Consider the following 26,810-nt stretch of genomic DNA (forward strand, 5'->3'; position numbering starts at 1 on the left):
GACAATAGACAACCGGAATAAACCAACCCCCATCGAAACCATAGCCACAACAATAGAACCGGACCAAAGGCATTTCCTCCTAGTTATTTGCCAAATCTCGGGCATGCTCGGTTGTGCAGGGAAAATGGACGGTTGTTGTCCATTTCTATTTTGTGGGTGTGTGTGTGTGTTGTAGGTTTTTGGTCCGGTTCTATTATTGTGGCTATGGCTTCGATGAGGTTTGGTTTATTCCGGTTGTCTATCCTGGGTTTGGACTGAAACAAACAAGCACAGATATTTGGACAGTACAAACATGAATTTTTCTGCGTGCTATACTCTCCAAATAGCCCAGCAATGACACAGCCCGTGATCGACCAAGACAACATCGACCTCAAAAGCGATAGGCGAATCCCAACTCGCAACAGCAGAAGTGACTCCACTGTTTACGAGGCTGTACCCTCCGACCACTCCCGGACCCAACGCCAACACAGGTGGACCCGCTGTATCAAAGCTGGACTGACCTGCAGCACACTGCCCCTGCAGACGAAAAAAATCTGCCTCCTTTTTGCGGCAGTATGGAAATTGCCCTCGAATGCAACTGCTCCGTCAACGTATCACACGATGCACTACATAAAACACTTACAACAAAGCCATCACAACGAATAACAAAAAAATGAATGGCGGTTATGGATTGGATAATGAGGATGCAGAATTAAAGGATACAAAAAACTAGATATAGTAGTTCTTTTAACTTTTTTTTATTTAAGAGAATTAGTTTTAAAACAGCTAAAATATGTTTTGCTCTAAATGTATACACCATGAATGCTATTTTGGTCTCACGACAGTCTCCTTCAAGCAGTGGCTCATCCAATTCCATTTCCTCATCCTATTATGCCACTTAAGCTTCAATGGTAAACTGGAAACCAAACGACGAAAATTCGCAATTTCCCATAAATGTGCGCTTTTCACGGTTCCTTCCGAACATTAAGAAAAAGGAAAGAGAAAACAATAAAGCATAAAATCGATGCACACCACTAGAACCGTGCGGTAAGTTCGCTGTAAGTTGTCCCGTGCCCCCTGCTGGTGGAGCGACATATAAATTTTGTGCCAAAATTTGTTTATCATAAAAGCTTCTGCTGCCCCATGCCACCCGAAACTTTCAACCCATCGGGTCGGTTTATGCTAACCATGCACGCAACGATGATTAATCATTCCGGCAAAGCTTTTCCGTACCCGACCGAACGACGTTAACCGACCGAGGAGAAGCGTCGATCGTCGCCTCCCCAGTTGACAAGGGACTGAAGGAATGTTGGCACCCCCCCTCGGGCCGAAGCAAATTCCAGCATACGGACACCGATTCCGTACGATCGATGGCACACGACGAATGTCTGTTGCTAGGGACTTTGTTGATTTGGGCATGGCGGTGTACCAGGTGTATCTTTTGGTAGTACAGACTTCCCGGGCGATTCTTTTGCTACCGGTCGGTGCCTATAAAAGGCTGACACGTCTTGTCCGCGGGTTCTTCAGTTCCGGTACGTCGCGAAGGTTTGTCTCGATAGGTGCGGCTGCCTATTGAAACAAGTGATAAGTTTTTTTTCCGTTCCCTAAGATAGTACAAACGTTTACAGTACACACCACAACAGCATGAAAACTGGATACGGGTTAAATACTGCGGATTCACTCGGATACTTGGGATATGGCTCGAAGCCGTACTCTTCGCTCACCTACCTCGGCAGCAAAGGATACAGTTCCTCGTCCGCGGGGCTGCGGTCAAAAAGTGCGCTCGACAAGGATGTGATAATGTCCAAAGTGAAGAAACCCAAGCTAAGGCAAGCAGAATATGGTTATATTAGTGTGTTGATTGTGATGTATACTGTTCATGGACTGTTATAATGTGCTGACAAGATAGATTGTGTTGGGGGCGTGTACTTACTACAGTTCGTCTTATCAGTTATTTACACTTCCTGACAATTTTAATTCTAAGCTAATCGACCGAGGAGAAAGCGGCGGCGATCCTCACAACGCTGTGCTGAAAGTCAAATCTCGTCCTCAGGACAGTATCTCCGTACGCAGGACTAACTATCCAGCGATTTCGGGTATAATCAAGCCAATAAGAACCCGAATTTTCTGGCAAAGTTCTCTTGAAGTTATGAAGCTAAAGAAGAAATATAACCGCCCAGTTATCTGAAGCCCACGTCCCTTAACGCCTTAAAGTATACTATGATCAGGTATACTTTACATCTGAATCTTACCAGGCACTGTACTTGGGTAAAGATATTAGCAGAAATATGTTGCAAAAATCTTTACCAACATCTTGGCACGTAGTTGCTCTTCTTCTTTATTGGCCTAACGACCTATGAGGTCATGCCTGCCATTTATGGCTTACTAGACTTATTGATACCGCATAGTTGGATAGTCAGTCCTCACTATGGGGGAAAGGGAAGGACTAACTATCCAGCGATTTCGGGTATAATCAAGCCAATAGGAACCCGAATTTGCTGGCAAAGATCTCTTGAAGTTATGAAGCTAAAGAAGAAATATAACGCCCAGTTTTCTGAGGTCCACGTCCTTTATCGCCTTAAAGTATACTATGATCAGGTATACTTTACATCTGAATCTTACCAGGCACTGTACGTGGGTAAAGATATTAGCAGAAATATGTTGCAAAAATCTTTACCGATATCTTGGCACGTAGTTGCTCTTCTTCTTTATTGGCCTAACGACCTCTGAGGTCATGCCTGCCATTTATGGCTTACTAGACTTATTGATAGCGCATAGTTGGATAGTCAGTCCTCACTATGGAGGAACGGTCCCAGAAGGGATTTGTACTCCAGCTCTGCCGTATGAAGACCGGCGCCACTGTCCCATCCACTAGCGTGCCGCCCAGTTGCTGATTGCCACACCTTATCACAAAGATTGTGTTTTTATTCGGTAAGAACGGCTTGGTCGTACAGCCGCCTGTCACAAAATTAATCGATGTTACAATTTCAAAAAGTGCAAATTAAGCTTTAATTCATTATCAATTATATTAAATACTGATATTAATTGCGGTGGGCGGTCCGGTGGCAGAGGCGACAGCGGCGCCGGTTTTCACACGGCATAGCCGGGGTTCAAATCCCATCTGGACCGCCTCGCCGTACCTAGGGCTGACTACTTTATTACGGGTAAAATTAAGTCACAGAAAAGCCAGAAATGGCAGGCCGAGACCTCTCGAGGTTGTAGTGCGAAGGAAGAAGGAAGAATATTAATTGCGAGACGGTCAGGCGGGTGGTGGGCGAGGCATTAGCGGTACCGGTCTTCATGCGGCAGAATCGGTGTTAAAATCTCATCCAGACCGCCTCCCTGTACGCAGGGCTGAATATCCAGCTACGGCTAAAATCAAGTGACCGAAAGCCAGAAATTTGTTGAGACCTTTCGAGGATGTAGTGCAAAAGAAGAAGAGGACTGCTAATTGCTGTATATTTGTACATTCTTGTAGGTCAACACATTTGTTTCCAAAATCTGTTGAGTTTAAATTTTCCTAACCTAACATCCCTCTAATGAACTACATAACGTTTCTCGCAATGGGCCAACCCTTTGAACAAATGTAGTAAAAGTCCGTGATAATGGTCGTCACGTTCTTGCGACGCGTGCAACAACTTTCCCCCAATTAAAAACGAACCCTTCTTCGTTCGTGGTGGTTCAGTGAGGATCGCATGCTACGCAGTAACGAATCCAGGCGCACGCGTGTACACTTGCGTTGTCCGGGGCAACCAACGCCATGGCGATCATTGTTTACGCTAGCCAAACAGAAGCAATCATTTTCGTCCAAAGTAACGAGGGACAGCCAATAGTCGAAGGTTGCAAAGTGTTCTGATAAAGATGCATAAAATAGTTGTGTTTTTTTGGTTAGAATATTATTAAAAGTGACACAAGTGTGCTCTTGGTTCAATAATTGCGCAAACAATCATGGATTCAGAGTAATAAGTCTAATTAAACATTACAAACTTATGTATTGTGTACAACACAAATGTGTTGATTACGGAAATGCTTAACCTAATGTGGCTCTTCATGCTTTCCGTACCACAGGAAAACGTCCACCGAGAAAATTGAGACACCGCTGTACAAGAAGAAAACGTTCGATTTCACCGATTACGCGTACCGCGAGGCTGTGAACCGCTTGAAGTTCCTACTGACGGAAGCCTACGAACCGACAAAGGCAGCCACCTCCTTCTACTATCGCAGCGTCGACGATGGCAAATCAGAAGTGTCCGACAGTCAGTCGGTGGTGGAACGACCCTCCATAACGGAGGTGTCCAAATACTTTCCCTCGACGGCCGTTACACGGTACGGAAGCACTCTCGGTCGGCGATACAGCTTCCTGCACAAGGATACAGCAGCAGGACCGTTGAAACCGGCCCTTTCCAATTCTAGCTTGCATCCAGCTCCATCGTCAGGTAGGCGTTGTAAGTTCTGATGGAAATCCATAACACTGTTTCTAAATTACATTTTCCTATCCTCAGGGCATGCCACACAGAGCCTCGAAGTGGCGCAACCTCCGCCAGAACTGTTGGGATTTATTGAAAAACAAGAAAGCTACATTGAGCAGCTAGAACGCGAATCGCAATATTGCAGGGTTTGTATTAATATTTAGAGATTGATTTAGAACAATTAATTAGAGACATCCACACGATGCATTTGATTACAGGAAGAGCTTTCAACGCTATTGAAGAAAGTGAAGGAGGTCGTGTCGGAGAACGAAGCCCTCACGGATCGATCGCGGTCCAAGGCACTATATCAGCTCGACTCATCCGAAAGCGAGGACGTGGATTATGGGGACCGTGGTAAGGGTAAGGGTGCACTGTCCGGTCCGAGCATTGTTTTCGAGTCACGAATCAGCGAACTCGAGGCCCAGCTGGCACAATCGCAGATCGATCTGAAGAAGCTGTTCAACGAGAATGAGGAGAACAAGCGCAAACTGTTGCATGGTGCGAGTGACGTCGGTAACGCCGATGCTTACCGGAAGCAGGTGGACAATCTTCAGCGGTAAGCGGTTGCCTCCATTGTTTTTCTCGATCGGGAACTTCACACTGTTGTCACGTTTCCAGCGATAAACAAAACCTGGAAGAAACGGTCCGCAAGCTGCAGCTCTCGATTGACCAGCTGAAGGATACGGAGGCGTGCAATTTCAGCAAATCGCAACGCAGCCGTGACATGATCGAGCAGGTAGCGTTCGAGCGCAACCAGGCCGAGATCGAAATTCGGCGCCTGAAGGTATGACGTACAGATTGCAAATGAGCAGTGGGCACGTGAGGGGGGAACCAATTAAGCATACGTCTTCTTCCCGCGCTTTACAGGATGAACTAGAGCGGCAGCACGAGCGTGTGCGCGAGGTGCAGCACGAGATGGCTAAACGCATTGCGGACGAGCGTGCCATTGCCGAGCGTCGCTATACGTATCACGTGGATCAACTGGGTGGAGACCTTAGCAGCCAGTGGGAACACGCGACCAAGCTGCAGCTCGAGGTGGAACGCATGAAGCGCATCGAGTCGGACTATAAGCGCGAGCTGAATCAGAAAAGCTCGCAGATCGACGAGCTGAAGATGGAGCTGAAGAACAAGTCGGCCATCTTTATGTCCGATCTGAATCAGGCGAGCGCCGAAAAGCAGTCGCTCGAGCAGGAGATCACTTCGCTGAGGTAGGATCTGGCCGTGTGTGGAGAAGATATTTTAAGTGACTTTTTTTGTTGTTGTTGTGTCGCACCAAAGACTCCAGCTTGAGCGTGCCGAGCGTCAGTCAAAGGTGGAAGTGTCGCGTCTGAATGCCGAAATCACTTCCCTCCGTCAGCGGCTCGATCGTGCCGATGCTGACTTGCTGCACTCGAAGCGCGAAAATCTTAAGCTAGCCGATGATGTCGCTTCGTTGGAGAAGGAAGTACGTTCACGATCGCCAGCTAACAATTCATCTACTGTACAGAACTAACAACGACCATCCTTTCGTTTGTAGCTAACGCTTGGGGAGCTTAACCGAGAGACACGACCGTCCAAGGAGCTCGCCAAAATCATATCCGACATGGAAGCTAAGCACAGTAAGTACCGACCGAGTACATAATGCTCCAGTCCATCCAATGCTGATTGAAATGAATTAATCACGCTATGGGTAAGCTATTGAAGCCCAAACAAAAACCAAAACTCACACAATCCAACTCGGTTACAATCGGTCGGTCATTGTTTCGGCGTGTACATCTATTGTTTTCATTGTGTATCATTTGCAATCGAATTCATGCACCTTTCCCCCATTTCATATGAGCCGTGTGTCTCTTCTGTGCGTTGTTCTAGCTGGAACGTTTTGCAGCCCGTGAGTGTTGCGCTGTGCTTGCTGTTCAGATAGGTTATTGAATTTCGTAATTTTATGTTCTGTTTTCACACCTCAAAACTAATGATACGCTGCTTGCACGCTAACTTCGCTCTCTTCGCTTCTACTGCTAATTATGCTGGCAAAATTAATCACGGGGCCTAGAAGTGTGAGTTTGAATTGTGGCGAATCGGGCCGTTAACTGTACGCGTACGCTGGATGTGCCGCCTGCTGCTGTTTGGGCTGGGGTTCGCACATGCAGCGTCTTCGCGCTACAAACCAATCTACTTGCCACTGATAAGACCAGTTACGCAAATGGGGGTACGTTCTCAATAGTTTATCCATGAGCTATTTTACATTTTACAAGGGTAAAAAAAAAACAGTCTAGTGTGGAAACATGATGTACGCGTGGCCGTTCTCGTGTCGATTAGCCCAACGTTCCGGTTGGGTTTCTGAACTGAACACACACGAGAACAGCCAACGGCTTTCACTTTCCTGTTGCATTCCGAAAACGCTCAACACAAATGTTCTTCTTTCTCCGCTCTTTCTTTCCGGTACACGTTGCATCCACCCGCTCCAGCCAACACCGTTTCCGAACTCGAGGGCATGATACAAGATCAAAAACAGCTCATGGAAAAACTAACTGCAGAATGCAAAAGCTTGACGCATAAGTTAGAGGACACCACACAGAAGCATAAGTACTTGAACATTGAATCGTTGTTTGTGAATTTGCGTTTGAAACTCGTTTGGTTTGATTTGTGAAGTTCGTTTGCCTAACGTAGTGGAGTTCAATTTAGTTAATCGTTCATGTAGGGTTTTTTTGTCTTAGCCGGGCATGGTACAATATCCCCCGTAAGCTAGTTAAACGAGGATCGTCTCTTACAGAACTGACATGAGTCTTTTACTCAACTATTCGCACCATTAGTCCTACTCCCCCCTTTAACCGTTGAGTGTAGTGCAACTTTCCGTTGGTTTGTGCACGCGTTGGTATCCCCTTACTAACACCAGATCCTCCATTCACCATGCTCCCCCTCATCATCTTCATGCTCATCCCATTGAACTGTTCGCTGCACTGTCTTTGGACAACCACACGGTGCGCTCGCCTCTTGTCCAGGCGCGAGCGAAGGAAACGGGTGCGTTTCACGGATACTAACGCATTCTACGAACACTGTCAACAACGCCATCCTAGCTTCCACGCATCCGCGGACCTCGAACCACAGCAGAGAGAATCACCCGTCGGACAGCTCCACAACTGCCCGGACTCATCACCAGTTTGTGGAAAACTCCTGCAGCAGCAGCAGCAGCAACAGCCACAGCAATACTCACCCCTGCTCGCGTCCCTTTGCGAAGCAAACCGATGGCAAAGGGAACACGTTGAGCGACGGGGTTGTGCCTTGCGATCGTCCAACGCACCCTATTAAGATCGACGTCAATGTGCGCATTGGTCGCCGAGCTATCGCAACCGATAGCTCCGGTGATGACCAGCGTGACGCGGTGTCCTAAGAGCCCTCGTTAAGCGCGCGAGCCACAGTCACACACTTGCCGTGCTTCATTCCCTAGTGTTCAGAGTCTAGGTCTGTTTGGAAGCGATAGTACGTATGTTTCAACAAAGCTTCCGTGTACAAGTACCCAACTGCAATTAGCCGTTTGACGCACCTTCCTTGTTTGTGTATTTACCGATTCTGTACATATCCTCACTAACGATCATGTAGCGTTTTTGTTAGGTTGGTAGTTATTTCGGTTGTTGCTGTCATGATCACTCATTATTTGGTCGCGCTTTATCGTTTCGTTTCATACCATTTTTATGTGTTGAAATCCTCCGATAACCTCCGGGGGTAGAGAGGAAAAGCGGGAGCTACGCCAAACGAACTCCGAACTGATGGAACGGTTGAAGCAAATCTGGCATAACTACAAACAGATCAGTCCCGCATTTCGGAAGTCCAGTGTGGCGAGTTCCGGTAGCGATCTCCGGGACCCGGTGAACGATGATTCTACGTCGCCCGCTCACGATCAGGTACGGTACTATGGGCGGTAAACCCCTCTAACTTCCCTTGTTTTCGTTCTCTCCCTCTCTCTCTCTCTCTCTCTCTCTCTTCCTCGACTTCGACTGTGATTGTAACCACATCCAGGCAGGAGATAGATTATCTGCAGGAAAATTTAGAATTTCTCTCCAAACATATTAATACTACGAATCCTTCCGCCACCGCTAGCAACGATACTAATCAGTACGCTTCGACAAATCCTGCACTGGATGACAATCGCTATTCAAATGATCTGCAGGCCACATTGTACAATCAGGCCGACAGCTACCCGGGTGGTGTTGCCGGCTCTAGTGTGGTGCCTGATGCAAGTGCAGCCGCTGCCTACTCAAGCCCTTCCCCGAACCAATCGATTGTGCGTGATGATGTGAACAATTACGAAGGTACTCGCACAGAAATTGTTAAACATCCGCCGCGTAGGAAGTTGCGGCTAATATGCTTCAGTTTGGTCACACAGAACAGGCACAAACACACACACACACACTTTATGCCAGCGTTCCAGCAGTTCCCATTCTCACCTGCACCGCCATGGGAACACGGGAGGCGCCGTGATGTAAACTGTATTGCTGTAGCTTCGCTCGCCAAATGGTTCTGCAAACTTTATTAGCATAATTCTTACGCTTTGGGCCACACTTATTGTTTGTCGAAAATGTTCCTAATCACCGCGAACAGGCAATAGTCAGCCTAGCTCGCGGGTGGTTCCATTGTAATTGTTGCACAAAAAAGACTTTCAACCGTTCTCACGCAAGAAGGGCTGCCGATGGCGGTTCGTGGCACAGAAGTTTCCCCCAAGACACGTCACTGACCTCGCTTTGCGTTGCACCGCAGGGAAATTCAGCCATGGTGCAGCTCTCGGCCACTCTCGCCTGCTTTCCCCTTTAGCTAACCGTCTACCCGCGTCGTATGTCACGAATTTTTGTTAATGCATTCTCCGTCAAACTTTCCACAGCCGTCAACTCAGGATCACGCCCCGGAAGCACTGCCGCACGCTATGCCCCACCGGCTAGCAACGGTAGAACCGTGCCACCCGTCTCAGACACCTTCGATGATGGAACAACCGGGGTCGGAACTGGACGACAGTACGGAGGTGCTGGTGGTGGTAAATCATCCCGACCGGAGTCGCGCACATCCGATCGACAGCAGTACGCCCAACCGAAACAACCGCCCGAACTGTCCCGAAACAACTCCGTCGCCGACTACGTTGAGCCCAAGCGCAGCGAGTCCCGGCTGTCACGCTCCTCTGTCACCAACGACGAAGGAGTGCGCGGGTCCGGAGGCGTTCCAAAGGAGTCGGAGTATGGACGTACTGTGGAACCGGAGCGTCTGTCACGAACCAGCGATTCCACTAAACCGGACAGCGCCGGAGGCGGAGCAGCATCGGGAAGCAGCGGGCGATTGTCGCGCGAATCCGTGGCCGACCAAAGAGCCTCACGGCAATCGATGCAATCGTTGGCAGGATCCCAACAGTATGGCACAGCGGACGCCGTTGACCCCGCCACAGCACAGTACACCGCCCAGCAACAACAACAACAACAACAACAACAGTACGGAGAGTTCGCGTATCCAACGGGAGACCAGCAACAGTACTCGGCGCTGGACGATCAATCTGCAGCCGGATATGATTCCACCCAACAGCAGTACACCGATCAGCAGCAGTACGAGGGTTACGCAGAGCAGTACGATCAACAGCAGCAACAGGTCTACGACCAGCAGCAGTACCAGGGCTATCAACAGTCATATGATGCACAGCAGTACGCCCCTGAGCAAGTTTATGATGAATCCAGCTACGCCACCGGAACCGGTACACTACAGCAGCCTGTCGCACCAGCACCCGCACCAGCAGCTCCAGCACCACCAGTCGTCGCACAATCGCCCACCCAAGTATCAGCTCCATCCGCAGTCCCATCCGCATCATCCGCCGCCACGCCAGTACCAGCAGCAGCACCGGCCCCATCCACCACTGGAACCGGCAAACAGCAGTCAGGAAAGTCAGCAGTCGCAGTGGAACAGAAGGAAGGTAACCGAGCTGTGGGGAATACACGTTCCGGTGCATCATCCCGGGCAGGAGCTAACGGACAGCGATACAAACAACCATCCGGCGCGGGACGATAAGCCATCGTCGGTGCATCCCTGCTGCAGAAACAGCTTACCTCGCCAGCAGCTTCCGAAAACTTGCGAGTTCCAACCGATCGATAGCTATCCCAAGCTGAGCATTAGCAGTCCGAGCCTGTTCGGCAGCAGTCCCGATCTGAGCCAAACGCCGTCACCGACATCGACCGTGCTCAAAAACTATGATGCGGCCAGTCCCAACCCCATATGAAGGAATAAGCGAACGGTTGACTGCGTTGCATGCGTTGGTTTGGTTTGTGGGTGATGTGGCGTGATGTTGTGCGTTTGACTGTGAAATTGTTTCAATAAGTGTACTATATCTACCTATTTTGTAGCCACTGCTCAATCGGGCGGTTTGTAGTGATTGCCATGTTCTGAACAATGAATAAAATTTTAACAACATAACGTTTGGTTGATGTAGAGGGTCCCATTACTTACATACGCCTTACATAGCATCTTAAAAATGGGCTCATATAAACAGATACCACGTAGTTGGATGGTTAGTCCTTGCTACAGGGGAACGGTCCGTATGAGATTTGATACTCAATATTCAGTATTGCCATGTGAAAGAACTGCTCAACTATCGTTTCAGTCACCATACGGCCCTTTCGTCTGATATATACTCAGAAGGGTTTTTGCCCCGTACATCTGATGAGCTGTACGATAATCTCACTATTATGCAGAAACTTGCCAGACTCCGGTGAGCTGATCATAATCATGAAAATATCATCAAAAGTCCCTGCTTGTAAGCTCTTTTTAACCGGTCTACATGGTGGAGATTTTGCGGGTTTGATCTAATTTTAGATAGACTTAACATCATCGTTAGACCACTAAATTGACCGCAATAATTTGTTGGAAGTTAATGGAACTTTGAGGACTTATGCAGGGTTTCGCAAATGACTTAACATTCCTGCTGGTTGATAGTCGTTCCAGTGTGTTGAGCAACAGTCCGGATGGAATTTGATCCCGGTTCTGTCATGTTACCAAACCAACTCTCACTACTATTACTAAACTGCCGCCATGACCAGAATCTATTTCATTTAGTGATAAACTTAATTAGCTTTCTAATTAACAGGACCGGATGAAGGAACTCGTCCTGTAGGTTATCTTATTTAGTTTATTCGTCAATTTCCCGTTGCATCAAAATACAGAATAAAATCAGCTGCTATCCCGTGCGCTGGTATAGTAAGTAAAGGAGTCTAGAATTATTAACAGACAGTTACAGGTATACTAAGTATAGGAATCCAGAATCCCAGACTGTTTAAAGTTTCCTAACGAAAAATATTTCCAAAAGAGAAGAAACACAAGAAGATGGACTTATAATTTTTTAGTTGAGTGTTTTTGTTGCGAACGCGACAGCGTTAGGGACAGAGGAAGGTAACCTTGGGTATAATCAAACCAAATCTTGATTAAACATGTTGCATGAAAGAAACAATTCTTTCGATAGAATGTCCCACGCACCGAGAAGATTTCAGCTTAGGCAGCAAATCAGCGCGGATAAGGCATTAGCAGCGCGTGACCAATGTTTACGATACAGTGTGGCGTACACAACGCCTTTAGCGCGGTGCTAGAGCATCGAAAATGTTTATAGAACAATGCGCGCCTCAACATGCGCATTCAGCGCGATTAACGTTTACATTACAGCATGTGACAAACGGCAAGTGTGTCCAGCGCGATGAATGTTTACCTTATGTGAAACGCAAGTGTTCCTGATTAATGAACGAACATTATAGCATGGGTTTGAACTGGTGGTTTGTGACTACGATAGTGAGTTAAACTTTAGCATAAAGGATTCTGGAAAGGAAATAGTTAAACAAGAAAGAATGATCTTTCGTCTAGTTCTAAGGTACCCCAAAATTAGTATAAAAGAAATCAACTTATTCAATAAAGAGGACACAATTCTTAACCGGCGAACCGAACACTTCGTAAGAGTTCTTTTCAGGCACGAGATCCGAAATAATCCTTCCCTCCGGAGAACGGATTCGACCCCTCAGCGGTGTCTACCACTCCAACGGAAATTACTAGGAATCATGACTGTGAGAACCGTCCGCAAATCTCCCCTAGCTCCCCTCCGAAGACCGGATTCGACCCCTCAGTGGTGTCTACCACTTCGTCGGAAGCTAGGAAAGAAGCCAGTGTCCAGGCGTTGGTCAGCGGAAGATTCGACCTCGTCCTCCCTACGGAATTCGGGCCGGTGCTCTAGTAGTACCTACTGCTCCGTCGGAGGAATTGGAAGAATCGCGACCGCCCCTCCCATCAGGTCCACTTTTGGAAGATCGCCCGGTAATCCGGGAATGAAGCCACTTGTCTGACCTGTGCGAGGTACGTTGTATCCGTCGATTCAACGCCCGAAGGAAGGTGCGCGACTCCTTTTCCGAATCGGCCATACCTTCGCGTGGCCGGTTCACCAACGGGGATGTTTTACGTCCATTGTTGTTCCCGTAGCAACAACAATTTTGCTAAAAATTAAAGACAAAACCGATGTTTAAGGGTTATGTATTAAAAATAAGTAGATGCCAACCGGTCACAAACGATATAAAACAACCGTTTCATTGGCCGTTCAAAACCCGTTCAAAAACAGAACCTATCAAATCCCGCGAACATACCACTGTTGTAAGGTTCCGACGTAATGACAGTGCGGCTGTCAAAAAGATTTTTGTTTGTCATCATTTTCGTCCAGAAACTCACCGCATAGTCACGAACGAGTGCAGTTTGTTTTCGCAGCTTATTTCAGTGAAAAGTACATCAACAATGGCTCTAGCAGAACTTTGTGGATTCCCTCAGGGCGGTCTGTTCAACGACGCTTCCATGGGCAGCGACATGTTCCACCGGGACATCGCACTGAACACGCAGAACATACAGAACAACATGTCGCTTGCAGTGCCTCCGTTTCAGGATGTAGGGTTAAGCCGTGTGTTTTGGCACGAAACAGCTTTCTGTAACTTACTTTTCTCTGTTCCTTCCACAGCCGGCACTGAATCTGGCAAAGCTGCAAGCCGCTGGTGAATCGAGCGGCATCAAGATGGATTTCGATCATGGTACCACCACACTCGGTTTCCGGTTCCAGGGAGGAGTCATTCTCGCTGTCGACTCTCGTGCCACCGGTGGTCAGTTCATTGGTTCGCAGACGATGAAGAAGATTGTGGAGATTAATGACTATCTGCTGGGTACGCTGGCCGGAGGTGCGGCCGACTGTGTTTACTGGGACCGTGTGCTGGCCAAGGAGTGTCGCATCTATGAACTGCGCAACAAGGAACGAATTTCGGTAGCGGCCGCCAGCAAAATCATGTCCAACATTGTTTATTACTACAAGGGTATGGGTCTCAGCATGGGCATGATGTTGGCCGGATACGACAAACGGGTTAGTGTTGTAAATTGAATGGAGCAGAACGAACAGAAAACGGAGCTAATGTAATATTGTCCTTTCAGGGACCTCAACTGTATTATATCGACTCGGAAGGTACTCGAACTCCCGGCAAGGTGTTCTCCGTTGGCAGTGGTTCGATCTATGCGTACGGCGTGCTCGATTCCGGCTATCACTGGGATTTGACCGACGAGGAAGCACAGGACCTCGGCAGACGTGCGATCTACCACGCCACTCACCGTGATGCCTATTCTGGTGGTATTGTGCGTGTGTACCACATCAAGCCGTCGGGCTGGGTTAACATCTCCAACCAGGACTGCATGGATCTGCACTTCCAGTTCAAGGAAGAAAAGAATAAGAAGTTTGGTGAAACAGCATAGGTGGTTAGTGTTTAATGAAGGGAAGGAAGGAAGAATAAGTTTCCAAATTTGGTGAATAAAATTGATTCAAACACATCGCTCTTGTAATCAACTGTTTCGGAGTGTTGTTAAATAACGAGTTAATGTGACAAATTTTAAAATCCGTTTCTTCCCGGATTGGCATCTTCATGCTATTTGTATGATTTATTATTTATACACAGTAAGGAAAGAGCCGACCAAGGTTTATAAAAAACTACATTTAGCACGAATCATTTATCATTTGAAAATCAAAACTAAAACATATATTGATACAAAACTGAATACGTAAAAGATTTGCTTTTTTAATAATTTTGAACAGCTTCTATACCATTGCCAAACTTCACACACGACTGATTATAATCGCTTGTACTGATATTATCAATAAATTATACGTAAAACGCCGAAATAAACTAATTGCATTGTAATGTAACTGTAATTTTAAAACTTATTTGCTTTTCCATTTCGAAAGTGCATCTTCGAAACACCACCCGGCTTTCGAACATCATCGCCACTTCGGTTCGGCTTCGTCATTCTCCGGTTCGTGCGTTTATACCCGGTTTGACGAGTTAGATTCTTTGCCACAATTTGTTGTGAATATATCGGTAGGCTGATCCTATTTTGTTCCTGCAAGGATTCTACTCCAGATATCCCTTATAAAACCACCTCCGTTGAACGCGTTAAAAAATGGTTCGATTGTGAAGTGCAGTTCATTATTTGTAACATAGTGTCGGGTGTTTTGCTGGAATTTTCGGGTTTCACTGATCGCATCCAGGGGGGAGGCTCACGTCACTAGCTCACACGTCAGCCGGAATCACACACACTAATTGCTGTACAAAACACTTGCCAGCGGGTGACTCTTCTCTCGGACGAAAAGGAGTGTATTTGGGCATTCAAAATGGTATTATACTTTAGTTACTGTGGTTTACGCAATTTACACAGCTCCCGGTTCCTTTTGCTTGCAGGTGTTAATAGCAGCCGCCGTGTGTACGAAAGCGGGGAAAAGTATGTTTCCTTCCCATACTAGCTTCTTATCTTGGAATGGTGGATGCTCAATTTGTTTTCCTTCTCGCCACAGCAATCGTTTCCCGGCAGTTTGTAGAGATGACGAAGGCCCGCATCGAAGGACTGCTGGCCGCGTTTCCGAAGCTAATGACTTCCGGTAAGCAGCACACATTCGTCGAAACGGATTCCGTGCGCTACGTATACCAGCCGCTGGAAAAGCTATACATGCTGCTCATCACCACCAAGGCAAGTAACATCCTGGAGGATCTCGAAACGCTGCGCCTGTTCTCGAAGGTGATTCCCGAGTACTGCCGTTCGCTGGAGGAGAAGGAAATCATCGAGAATGCGTTCGATTTGATCTTCGCGTTCGATGAGATCGTTGCGCTGGGCTATCGGGAGAGCGTCAACCTGGCGCAGATTAAAACGTTCGTCGAGATGGATTCGCACGAGGAGAAGGTGTACCAGGCGGTTCGGCAAACGCAGGAACGGGAGGCGAAGCAAAAGATGCGTGAACGTGCGAAGGAACTGCAGCGTCAGCGCATGGAGATGAAGAAGGGTCAATCGGGTGGCCGGGGTGGTGGTGGCGGCAGTGGTCCCGCCGGTGGCTTCGGCAACAGCTTCGGCAGCAGTGGCGGCATATCAAGTGATAGCATTTCTTCGCTTAGCACGCCGTCTGCCAACATCGCTGAAATAAGCAAACCAGCACCAGCTGCCGCGTAAGTATGGGGCAAATGGCAGATTGTTTTCTCATTTTCCTAAAAACATCTGTTTCCGCCATAATCTGGAAAGCATCATTTTGTATCAAGCAATAAAAGGGATCGGTTTCTTTGCAGTAAATCAACCGCACCACGTAATGCGCTCAAACTGGGTGGCAAATCACGCGATGCCGACACATTCGTAGATCAGCTCAAGAACGAAGGAGAAAAGGTGGTTTCTACCCCATTGCCCACCGTGGCCTCATCGGCGTCTGCCAAAGCGAAGCCTGTCTCGGATGTGCCGATGGATTCGTAAGCAATGCTGCATTTGAGTTTTGTGGTGCAGCGTCTAATCTAATGTTGCTTCCATCTCTTACAGTGTGCATTTGCGCATGGAGGATAAGGTGGTGATTCGTATCGGGCGCGACGGTGGACTGCAAACGTTCGAACTGTCCGGATTGCTGTCGTTGCGCATATCGGACGAAAAGTACGGCCGTATTAAGGTGCAGCTGGATAATACGGATCAGCGCGGCATTCAACTGCAGACGCATCCGAACGTGGACAAAGAGCTATTCCGAAGCGCGAATCAGATTGGGTTGAAAAATCCGGCCAAACCATTCCCGCTGAACACGGACGTAGGTGTTTTGAAGTGGCGCTATCAGACGCAGGACGAGTCCGCCGTACCGTTGACTAGTAAGTAGACTGATGAAATGCATTGCGAGGGGTTCATCTAACACGGCTTTCGTATCCAACAGTTAACTGTTGGCCATCGGAAAATGCAGAGGGCGGTTGTGACGTGAATATTGAGTACGAGCTGGAGCATACTCGATTGGAGTTGCAGGATGTTTGCATTACGATTCCACTACCGTAAGTATCAGCGTTCGACCGGAAGACTGATTTACATTGTGGTACTCATTGGATTTTCCTTATCCGCCACGTCAATTTCAGCATGGGTATTACACCGTCGATTGCCGAGTGCGATGGTGACTACAATCACGATTCGCGAAAGAATCAGCTGCTGTGGAATCTGCCGGTCATTGATGCTTCCAGCAAACAGGGCTCGATGGAGTTCAGCGTACCCAGCTCCATTCCGGGTGACTTTTTCCCGCTCGATGTAAGTCGTGCAATCGCGATCATCCTCCACCGTTTCCGTTTATTAATTGGATTTGTTTTCGCACCCTAGGTAACATTCTCGTCCAAAATTCCCTATGCCGAGCTAGCACCCGCTAAAGTAATGCTGGTAGAGGACGGTAGCGATGTGAAGTTCTCGGCCGAAACAGTTTTCTATACGGATAAGTTTGAAATAGTGTAAATCGGCAACCGAACGTGCGTCGACGAGGGGGGGGTGGGGGGATACACCGCCGCATCCCTCAAGCGTGGAAGTTGTGGTTGTGTTTACGTGAATATGTATATCATTATATTTCTGCTTCTCTTACGATGCCGCAATTCCACAGTACAGAACGGAGGGAGAGAGTTACATAGTGAAAGGGTCAGCTGTTTATAGAGGTAAGCGTACGTCCGTAGCGAAATATGCAGTGCCTGTGCACACGAGTGCACGGATAGTAGTAGTAGCGGAGTGAATTCATCTTCCCCATCCGTTGCGCTACCGGCGAAGGATTCATACGTTTTCGTTGATTTTTACCTTGATTTTCTTTTTTAAAAACGCATATTATGCCTCCTCCCCTGTTGGTGTGTAGCATTTTTTTAAACAACCAATCAAATACGCAACCCGCCCACGGTGGGAAACATTCTACGTTAGCAAAGCTGTAAGATGGCGAACTATTAATTACGAGCATATGGGAGAAAACAAAAAGAAGAGTAATCCAAACATCCAAACGGTGAATAAACGTAAATTAACTACGAAGAAGCGTGCTTTAAAATGCGTTAGAATAATTCTGGGCGAAAAGCTCACGCTTTTCCGGAGAAATTCGATAACGATCGAATCGAACAAATCCACACCTTATCCTCTACGTAGCTTGTTCAGCGCTGAGGTGAGCATAAACGGAACGCCCCATCTCATCTATAGACACCTTGACAGCCAAATCAAAACAATAACATAACCCTATTTTCAAGCATTTTTATTACGCGGTTATTTTCCAGCATCTCTTTATTGTCTTTGCTCGTGGGGATTTGCATTTTGCCTTCCACCGTCACAAGAACAATGTTATGAAATAGGATTGCAACAAACTATGTTTCGATAAAAAGAAGTTATTCGGAGTGAACCGGTTTTTTTTTTCTTATAAATCATCCGCAAATTGTGATGTTTGTGCGTAATGCTTGTGAAGCGTTTGTTATGTTCCTACACCAAGGCATTCAATCGATTGCATCGAGGTGCGAGCGGTAATCAAAACGCCAACTCCCTCGACTACAATGTTACGCCGTTCTGTGGAATGGCAGTCGGGCGGAGCTTTAGCTCCGATGCACATCATCCACCCGATGACGGACAAAAGCCGGTAACAGTTTCGCTGTACCAGATGAAGAAAACAATCAAAGGCGCCAGTGCGATGCTGGGCGAAAGCTTCGAAGGTCCTACCTGTATTCAAACCGTCTGTCCGGTGTGCCATATCGTACCGGGTGTGGAGGGCAAAGTCGCTACCGACACGGTCCGGTCGAAGATATTCGTTAACAAAACGACGGGCAATTTCACGTGCTCGTCCTGCCAGTATCTTGGCCGATGGGATCACATAGAGAAGTTCTTCCCACCGTACAGTCGTGCACCGAAAACGGTACAAGAGCTGCGGAAACTGAGGGATGCTTTTTTGGAGCTGAAGCTCGAGCACGTGGGTGTGGTGTGTCCCGTTCCTGGGGATACAGTGCCGGTGGATTCGCTCGAAGGCGCACGCGATGTTATACGGTGTCTGCAGTTGGAGGTAAATGCATTGTTTTAGAAGACACCATAAAAAAACGTTGTTAAACAACAAAACTCTTGTAGAATATAATTCCTGAGGCATTAGTGAACGTGAAAGCTCATTGGCACCGTGAAAATCATGAACTCTTCATACCGATGGTAGATGTTGAACATCGCACAATCGGCTACAAGAAGCTACACGTGGGGTCGGACGGAGAAATTTGTGAGCGCACTGTACCGGAAGCGAATGCCAGCGGGCTCATTTACCTAAGATGCTCCCCGTCCAACGCGGGAACGAAGGCCAAAGACCAAAGCCAAATTAATGCCATACTCGTACTTAATGTGCTTGATCTACTCGCGCTAGGCAGTGTGAAGCTCAATGGTAAGTTTTTTTTTCTCTACAAATCGTAATAAGCAATCGAACGCTAACTAGCTAACTCTTATTCTTTTTCCTCGACAGCAACGGCCGTATGTCTTCCTCATGGACTAAAAACGCTCCCCCAACAGTGTTTGCCCGGTTTGGATCGTTTTCAGCGACTTACGCTATGGTTCAACTACGACACAGCTGGCTGGGATACGGCTCGCAACTTTGCCAAAAAGTTGGACGAACGAAGGTGTATGTTTGTGCGTCCTACGGACCACCATCCTACGCCGTATAAAGCGCTGCTGGAAGAAGCAACGGAACCGAAGGCAATCCTGGCGAAAGCACAACCCATCCTACATCAATCCATCACCACGTTCCGAGCGCTGCGCCAAGACGTGCTGAGCGATTTGCAGAACATTGACAAAGTGCAGGGTGTTAAATGGAAACGCTATCCTACGCTCAATAAGCTTCTTAAGGGTCACCGTAAGGGAGAGCTAACCGTACTGACTGGGCCAACTGGATGTGGTAAGACAACCTTCATGTCGGACTATTCGCTCGATCTGGCGCAGCAGGGAGTTTCCACGCTGTGGGGATCGTTCGAGATTCGAAATACGCGACTCGCCGTAACGCTGCTCCGACAAATGGTAGGCCGTCCGCTGGACGAGAACCTGGCAGATTTTGAGCAGTGGGCAGATGCTTTCGAACGTTTGCCCATCTACTTCATGACCTTCCACGGGCAGCAACCGATCAAGATCGTGATGGAAGCGATCGAGCACGCACAGTACGTGCACGACATCCAGCACGTGATCATCGACAATCTGCAGTTCATGATGGGTGTGCTGGACGAGACGAAGCATCTGGATCGGTACTGGAAGCAGGACGCAATTATAGCCGCATTCCGAACGTTTGCCACCAGGCGCAACTGTCACGTGACGCTGGTGATCCATCCGCGGAAGGAGCGAGATACGGACGAGCTGACGACAAGCTCCATCTTTGGCGGTGCGAAAGCATCCCAGGAAGCGGACAATGTGTTGATCATACAGGACAAACGGTTGACGTCGGTAAGGGGTAAGAAGTATCTGCAGATAGCTAAGAATCGGTACAGCGGTGATCTCGGTATAATGCCGCTCGATTTCGATAAGGCAAGCCTTAGTTACGCTCAGCGCAAGAAGAAACCGGAAGGTGGTGATGATGGTGGTGGAGCCACAGAAGCACCCGCCAGCGAACCGATTGATCGGACGGTAAGGAGAGCGTTCTAGTGTGTTGCAAGAAGAAACACCACCACCACCAACCCAGTGTACAGAAAGATAGTGTGTAGTGTAGTTTGAACCCGTTTCGAAACAGATTGCATTTCATCGGCCAAGAGTACAGTGAGTCATAAATATACAGAGGTAAAATTATCTCCATCAAGTGTGAATGCAGAGTAGATGGACATCCGATCGCGTGTGTGCGTGTACGTGAATGCTCGTTTCTACGTAGACGATTGTCGATAATTTTTCACATCCAACAGCTTCTTGCCGCACATCGCACAGATTCCCTTTTTGTACGCGCACTGCTGACAGTAATGTGATCCGGCTTGGTGAATTTTCTGCTTGCATATTCTGCAAGGCGTATTGTAAGGTAAGTGCATAGTTCGTTTAAAATCTACCTAGTGGATAGAAGATTTTCACCTACCGGCAGGGTGCGAAGTTTCCAGCCATGGGATTGTATCGTAGCTTGGCGCTTGAAAGTGCTTTGTTCTCGTTGATCTTTCTACCGCCACCCTCGGTGGTGTTTCTGGCACCCGCCTTCCATGGATCGGGAGTGATCACCTTGCCCAGCTTCTTTTCACACTTTTCGCAAACCATTTTAGAGCGCGAGTAAAGTTAAAGCGCACTGAAAAGTGCGCCTTTGGAACGTTTGGTTGCGAAGTTGAAGTTGTTTTGTTTACGGCAGGGGTGAGAAATCGTAATATTACGATAATTTGCATTTAAAAACGAATTTCTTTAGTCTTACTGTGTATTGAAGCTTATCATGGGTTTTTACGAAAATTGGGACTATTTTCTTATTTAATTGAAATTATTTAATCTGATTTATTCAAGTATTTCTAATAAAGGTATAGAATCTATACTGATTTTTGGTTGCATACCACTGATTGGAAATAATCGATTTGACGTTTCTGGTTTTAGCCCACAGGGTGACTCATACGAAAATCCTAACAAACACTAACTGGACAGACATGTTTATTTGACCAATTTCATTTTATATTTCTGTAAATGGTTATATAGGGGCCCAAACACATGGTGAATACCAACTAATGTTTAATCTGTAGCTGTTTTATGAATAACAGCGGTAAGGTGGTCGTGGTGGTAGTGGAGCCTGCTCTGTCCACACGTTCGAACCGGATATCGGATCCCATCTTGACCGTTCCGCACATACAGGATTGATTGTTCTGTTACTGAAAAAAAAGTCGTTAAAGCCAGAAATGTGACAATAAGGCGTCTGACCGTAATAATAAATAAATAAAGCCAGACATGGTAGACTAAGACCTCTCCAGATTGTAGCCATAGAAGGAAGAGTTTATATGAGTTCTAAAAATATGCGGCTTTCTTCCTTTTATCAGCGTTACCAATCCATCTCACTCGATGGAAATCTTTTTTCTCCTATTTAAGAAGCAGAAATGGTCTATTTTTAGCTTTACGACCAAACGCATCGTATCGGTGTGTCGGGAAACTCCGATGCTGCACGTGCCTCAATGCTCGTGTTTCGACGCCTTCCAAAATGCATTCTCGTCTGCACTGGCTAAAAATAATGCTTTGAAAATACCCCACACCGATCCCGATTGAGGTGGGGAGAGAAACTGAAAGCAGGAAGAAATCTTCTTCCGCAGTAACTTATACGCGAACAGAAAAGCGTATTAAACATTGGGAAGTGACTGGTCAACGTCCTACGATCTTCGTGGTTGCCATGCATAATAAGGTTGTCTAGCAGCAGTAGTAGTAGTAGGCGGCGGCGATTGATGTGATTCAACCATGAATGACTTTGCTTCATATCGAAAACACAAGAGTTCGGTCGGAAATTAAGCCTAGCTGTCTTCACTGACATCGCTCAATTGCAAAGACGCCAACCAATCGTTAGAATTTGAAGAAACCCGAAGGAGCAATTATTTTCCAACCAACCGTTTAGCCAACCAAACCTCACCTGTCTACCATCTGGTACCCATCTGGGGGTGTCTTTTTAACCCAACAACTTGTCTTCACGTTGGTCGAGTACATTGGCCTTAAATTGATCCAACAAAGCGTGTAGCCACACATTCCTCACTCCGCAGGATACAGTTAACATTGTGTCATTGTGTCCCTAGCGCAAAGGAAGAAAGGTACAACAAATAAGCTGCAGCAAACAAGACCGGAAGCAAATGGGGGAGTGGAAACCGTTCCGGGCGCTGAATAAATGGGGCGCCATCCTTTCGCCATATGCGTGTGAAAAATTGAATATTCCTGCACGCGATGGGCGAATGACACCGAAACCTGTCGTCGCTCCCTTTTCACTGATGTCAGCGCTTGGGTCGATGGGTTTTTAGCTGAAAAATTAAGGTAGAACACGGAAGAACCTGGAACATGGGAAACATGTGGACGGTCGGGCGGCTTTGGCGCAACCAATCTGACAACGGTATTGACGATTACGTCAGTTGAAATTAAGTGGTTTGTAGGTGTGTGTTTGTTTGTTGTGCAGCTTTAGAGCGGTATTAAAAATTCTGACTTCACGGTTCACTGAAGAAGGCGATCGATCGATTCGGATTCGGCACCCAGCCTTGTGTTTTGTTTCTAGGAATATCAATGAGGGAGTTATTCCCTGAGGAAAAAACATGAAAATTTTGAAATACTCTCTCCATCAAATTATGCAATGTAAATTAACCCAAAAACAGACAAGAAACACGTGAGAGCATTGCTTTTATGGGCATGTTTATTGCGTGAACAGATAATAAATTAGTTTAAAATGCACACCAACTTCTTCTGGGAATTTTGAATTTGTGCTTCAAAATGGAGAAAACCGGCATTTCGTCTTCGGATCGAAGCTCGACTCATTGGCAGGGAGCTGCACTGCAGATCTGTCCGCCTAGTACTCTTCAGCACCCTCACCTTCGCCATCGCCCGAATCCATGCCGACCTCTTCGTAATCCTTCTCGAGGGCGGCCAAATCTTCACGCGCCTCCGAGAACTCACCCTCCTCCATACCCTCGCCGACGTACCAGTGGACGAACGCACGCTTGGCGTACATCAGATCGAACTTGTGATCGAGACGGGCCCACGCCTCCGCGATGGCGGTCGTGTTGGACAACATGCACACGGCACGCTGCACCTTGGCCAGATCACCACCCGGCACGACGGTCGGTGGCTGATAGTTGATGCCAACCTTGAAACCGGTCGGACACCAGTCCACGAACTGAATCGTGCGCTTGGTCTTGATGGTGGCGATGGCCGCGTTAACGTCCTTCGGCACCACATCACCCCGGTACAGCATACAGCAGGCCATGTACTTGCCGTGGCGCGGATCACACTTCACCATCTGGTTGGCCGGCTCGAAGCAAGCGTTGGTGATCTCCGACACCGACAGCTGCTCGTGGTAGGCCTTCTCCGCCGAGATGACCGGTGCGTAGGTAACGAGCGGGAAGTGGATACGCGGGTACGGTACCAGATTCGTCTGGAACTCCGTCAGGTCGACGTTCAGGGCACCATCGAACCGGAGCGAGGCAGTGATCGACGACACGATCTGACCGATCAGACGGTTCAGGTTGGTGTAGGTCGGTCGCTCGATGTCCAGGTTGCGGCGGCAGATGTCGTAGATGGCCTCGTTGTCGACCATGAACGCGCAGTCCGAGTGTTCCAGCGTGGTGTGCGTGGTCAGGATCGAGTTGTACGGTTCCACGACGGCCGTCGAAACCTGCGGCGCCGGGTAGATGGCAAACTCGAGCTTCGACTTCTTGCCATAATCGACCGACAGACGCTCCATCAGCAGCGAGGTGAATCCGGAACCGGTACCGCCACCGAACGAGTGGAAGATCAGGAAACCCTGCAGACCCGTGCACTGGTCGGCCAGCTTGCGGATGCGGTCCAGCACCAGATCGACGATCTCCTTGCCGATGGTATAGTGACCACGGGCGTAGTTGTTCGCGGCGTCCTCCTTGCCGGTGATCAGCTGCTCCGGGTGGAACAGCTGGCGGTACGTACCGGTACGCACCTCATCCACTACCGTCGGTTCCAGATCGACGAAGACGGCACGCGGCACATGCTTGCCGGCACCGGTCTCCGAGAAGAAGGTGTTGAACGAATCGTCTCCACCGCCGATGGTCTTGTCCGACGGCATCTGACCGTCCGGTTGGATGCCATGCTCCAGACAGTACAGCTCCCAGCAGGCATTACCGATCTGCACACCGGCCTGTCCAACGTGTACGGAAATGCACTCACGCTGCAAAGAGAAAACGTCCGAAAGGAATGGAATGTTAATGATATCGGAAAGGCAACCAGAAATAGGGCATTTGGTTTTCCTACGCTTCACTACGATCATGCTTCGTCCAGTGAACCGAAACGAAATGATGGACGATCTCACGCTAGGTGAAAGGAGAAATTCGGTGGAAAAGAGAAAAGTGCCACGAAAGCATAAAGGGGATTTGCGTGTACAAAGGCCAGTGGGAGTGTGGGAACTTCGCGTGGAACAATCGGAAAGGGTAACGGCACTTTCTCAACGGAAGATGCATTCGTTTCGGTTTCGGAGAGCAATCTTAGTAGGCACTTTCTGCTGAAGCAATGGGGATTTGGCAGTGAAGTAGGATGAATCTCTCACGTGGCAAGTCCATTTGGATGTTAAACTCTACTTTCGAATAAAGAAGTTGTGCAACAAAGTTCTTCTGATAACTTCTTACACTCTGCTTAAGAAAGAACCGATTTCGGACTTTCCTCCGGCAACTGAATCTGTGAGGGAAGATTTCAATCACCGCCCTCGATCCAAATCGCTTCTTGAATTTGATCTCGTCACTGCACACAGACCAAGCACAAGCTCCACTTACCATGTTGAAGAGTTGAAATGCTGGCAGCTACACACACAAAATTCACAAAACTGTTGGGTACACGACTGTAACGGTTCCTCGCGCTTGGTAAAAGCTGTTCAGGATGCTTTCCAAACCGATGAGAGAATGCTCGTCCGGTGCCGCTGGTGCCTGGTTTTATAAGCTTCCTCCCGGGTTGCTGAGGTGAGAAGAAAATCAACAGTTACGCGCAGTCGCCGCACCCATCCATGGAGACGCAGTTGCTTTTGCTCGCTCTTTCCGCTTCGGGTGCATCCGTCGCGTTGTCTCGTTCTGTCCTAGTACACAGCCCCCTCGTGTATGTTGGGGGGCTGTTTTGTGCAGCAAAAGCAATTACGCGAGGGAGAGGTTTATTTCCGCTTCGCTCCGATGATGATGCTGCTTTGCTCAATGAAGCGTGTACGAGGCGAAGATCGTACTGTTTACCAGGTCGGTAATATGGTTTTTTTATTTGGCGAATTTATTTTTGGGCAAATTTTATGTATGATATGGATGGAATTGTTATACTGTAGTTGCCCACTTAAGACACGTGGAGTAAGTCAGCATGCTCTCCAAGCAGGGGAGGCTAGCAACGTGTCGCTCTCGCAGCATGAGCGCTTTCTCTCGAGAGATTAAAATGAAGAAGCCACACAGGGTGTTTATAAACAACGGGTTAAAAATTAAAAACAAAATTTATTGTAATAATATTAAATTGCTCGCATCACAACTTAATATATTTACGTCCTGAATTGCATAAAAAGTTTCCTTGCGAAAAACGTAATATTATACTCATTTCGTATAATAAAATATAATTACCGCTTTCGGGTTTCTAGGTTCGACGCCTTTGCTGTATCAGATTTTCCACGTGACGTCGAAATTCAAACCTGTCCTCTTGTTCTGGTTTTTATTGTCAAATGTTTTAAATTAAAGTAATTTTAAATTATTAACCTTATTATACTGACTGATTTGCTCTTAGATAGTAAATTGCAGAACATTTTGATTGTTTATTTTTCCATTTACTTCAAATTCTACTTATCCATAACATTGTCCACGATATCTGTTCAGCAATACGGCCAGGCCAAAAATGATGTATTCTAAATTTCTTTTTTATTTTCTTGCTCTAAAACGTTACATGGTGTTACATCTCGAATAATCATCCGTGCAGGGGTCAGTCATGGGTCAGGATTGCCATTTTTTTGTCAACAACTAATAATTACACTAAAAAAATGTTTGAATATTTTTAGCGGGGTTTCCTTCTTTTTATTTATTTTTATTTATTATTTTTTTATTTTTTTCTTATACGTTTTTGGGAGCTTACCAAACAATGTGAAAAATATTATTCCAAAAAAATCTAGTACTTATACAAAATTTCAGAAACAATTTGCTAGACTGTGATGAGGTGAGATGTTAAATTCTTTCCAGTATGTTTACGACTGGCCAAAAAAAAATGTGGCTAAAATAATTTTATTTATTTGGATTGCATTGAATTGTTTGTTTGATTGTTTTAAAACACAAAACGTTTCGTGATTATTTGGTACAGCCAAACTTGTTAGATTATTGGTAGCAACAAAGCAGATTGGATTGGAATTGGATGTTGGCTTTAAAAGGTAATAATTGACCAACCGAGATTCAAGTAAAG

General features: G+C 47.2%; 7 protein-coding genes across 9 annotated transcripts in view; 5 read left to right on the forward strand and 2 right to left on the reverse strand.

Moving 5' to 3' along the window:
- The first annotated feature begins 1,510 nt into the window (after window positions 1–1,510).
- LOC118508556 lies at window positions 1,511–10,865 on the forward strand. 3 transcript variants are annotated; one of them, XM_036048448.1, is made up of 12 exons: window positions 1,511–1,524; window positions 1,593–1,808; window positions 4,048–4,415; window positions 4,482–4,594; window positions 4,667–5,004; window positions 5,067–5,232; window positions 5,316–5,656; window positions 5,727–5,892; window positions 5,965–6,046; window positions 6,893–7,010; window positions 8,152–8,326; window positions 9,301–10,865. In XM_036048448.1, exons 2-12 carry the CDS (start codon window positions 1,624–1,626, stop codon window positions 10,669–10,671), a joined length of 3,423 nt encoding a protein of 1,140 aa, XP_035904341.1. In that variant the 5' UTR covers window positions 1,511–1,524; window positions 1,593–1,623; the 3' UTR covers window positions 10,672–10,865. The 3 variants fall into 3 exon arrangements, with proteins under 3 accessions (XP_035904341.1, XP_035904342.1, XP_035904343.1); XM_036048449.1 differs by lacking the exon at window positions 8,152–8,326 and adding an exon at window positions 8,442–8,734 and having other exon boundaries at window positions 1,513–1,808; window positions 9,301–10,594; XM_036048450.1 differs by lacking the exons at window positions 1,511–1,524; window positions 1,593–1,808 and adding an exon at window positions 3,791–3,938.
- A 2,248-nt stretch (window positions 10,866–13,113) lies between these two features.
- On the forward strand, window positions 13,114–14,291 carry LOC118505312 (proteasome subunit beta type-5). Its single transcript, XM_036040950.1, has 3 exons — window positions 13,114–13,358; window positions 13,429–13,821; window positions 13,890–14,291. The coding sequence occupies exons 1-3, from the start codon at window positions 13,212–13,214 to the stop codon at window positions 14,202–14,204; spliced, it is 855 nt and encodes a 284-aa protein (XP_035896843.1). The 5' UTR covers window positions 13,114–13,211; the 3' UTR covers window positions 14,205–14,291.
- A 485-nt stretch (window positions 14,292–14,776) lies between these two features.
- LOC118505309 (coatomer subunit delta) lies at window positions 14,777–17,791 on the forward strand. The gene is made up of 8 exons (XM_036040947.1): window positions 14,777–15,120; window positions 15,185–15,224; window positions 15,298–15,940; window positions 16,058–16,231; window positions 16,299–16,612; window positions 16,675–16,786; window positions 16,868–17,033; window positions 17,103–17,791. Exons 1-8 carry the CDS (start codon window positions 15,118–15,120, stop codon window positions 17,229–17,231), a joined length of 1,581 nt encoding a protein of 526 aa, XP_035896840.1. The 5' UTR covers window positions 14,777–15,117; the 3' UTR covers window positions 17,232–17,791.
- A 146-nt stretch (window positions 17,792–17,937) lies between these two features.
- On the forward strand, window positions 17,938–20,533 carry LOC118505308 (twinkle protein, mitochondrial). Its single transcript, XM_036040945.1, has 3 exons — window positions 17,938–18,789; window positions 18,852–19,149; window positions 19,228–20,533. The coding sequence occupies exons 1-3, from the start codon at window positions 18,193–18,195 to the stop codon at window positions 20,388–20,390; spliced, it is 2,058 nt and encodes a 685-aa protein (XP_035896838.1). The 5' UTR covers window positions 17,938–18,192; the 3' UTR covers window positions 20,391–20,533.
- LOC118505314 (cysteine-rich PDZ-binding protein) lies at window positions 20,450–21,064 on the reverse strand. The gene is made up of 2 exons (XM_036040952.1): window positions 20,806–21,064; window positions 20,450–20,732 (listed from the first exon to the last, which is right to left on the reverse strand). The coding sequence occupies exons 1-2, from the start codon at window positions 20,976–20,978 to the stop codon at window positions 20,603–20,605; spliced, it is 303 nt and encodes a 100-aa protein (XP_035896845.1). The 5' UTR covers window positions 20,979–21,064; the 3' UTR covers window positions 20,450–20,602.
- The window catches only part of LOC118505313, a 46,912-nt gene continuing 40,788 nt past the window's right edge, over window positions 20,687–26,810 (forward strand). Inside the window, exon 1 of the mRNA XM_036040951.1 lies at window positions 20,687–20,751. The gene's annotated coding sequence lies outside the window, so the exon portion shown is untranslated. The remainder of the gene's footprint in view (window positions 20,752–26,810) is intronic.
- Window positions 23,056–25,718, reverse strand: LOC118505310 (tubulin alpha-1 chain). Its single transcript, XM_036040948.1, has 2 exons — window positions 25,175–25,718; window positions 23,056–24,576 (listed from the first exon to the last, which is right to left on the reverse strand). Exons 1-2 carry the CDS (start codon window positions 25,175–25,177, stop codon window positions 23,227–23,229), a joined length of 1,353 nt encoding a protein of 450 aa, XP_035896841.1. The 5' UTR covers window positions 25,178–25,718; the 3' UTR covers window positions 23,056–23,226.

Source organism: Anopheles stephensi, chromosome 2 (genome assembly GCF_013141755.1).
Source record: "Anopheles stephensi strain Indian chromosome 2, UCI_ANSTEP_V1.0, whole genome shotgun sequence".
Classification (NCBI taxonomy): Eukaryota; Metazoa; Arthropoda; class Insecta; order Diptera; family Culicidae; genus Anopheles; species Anopheles stephensi.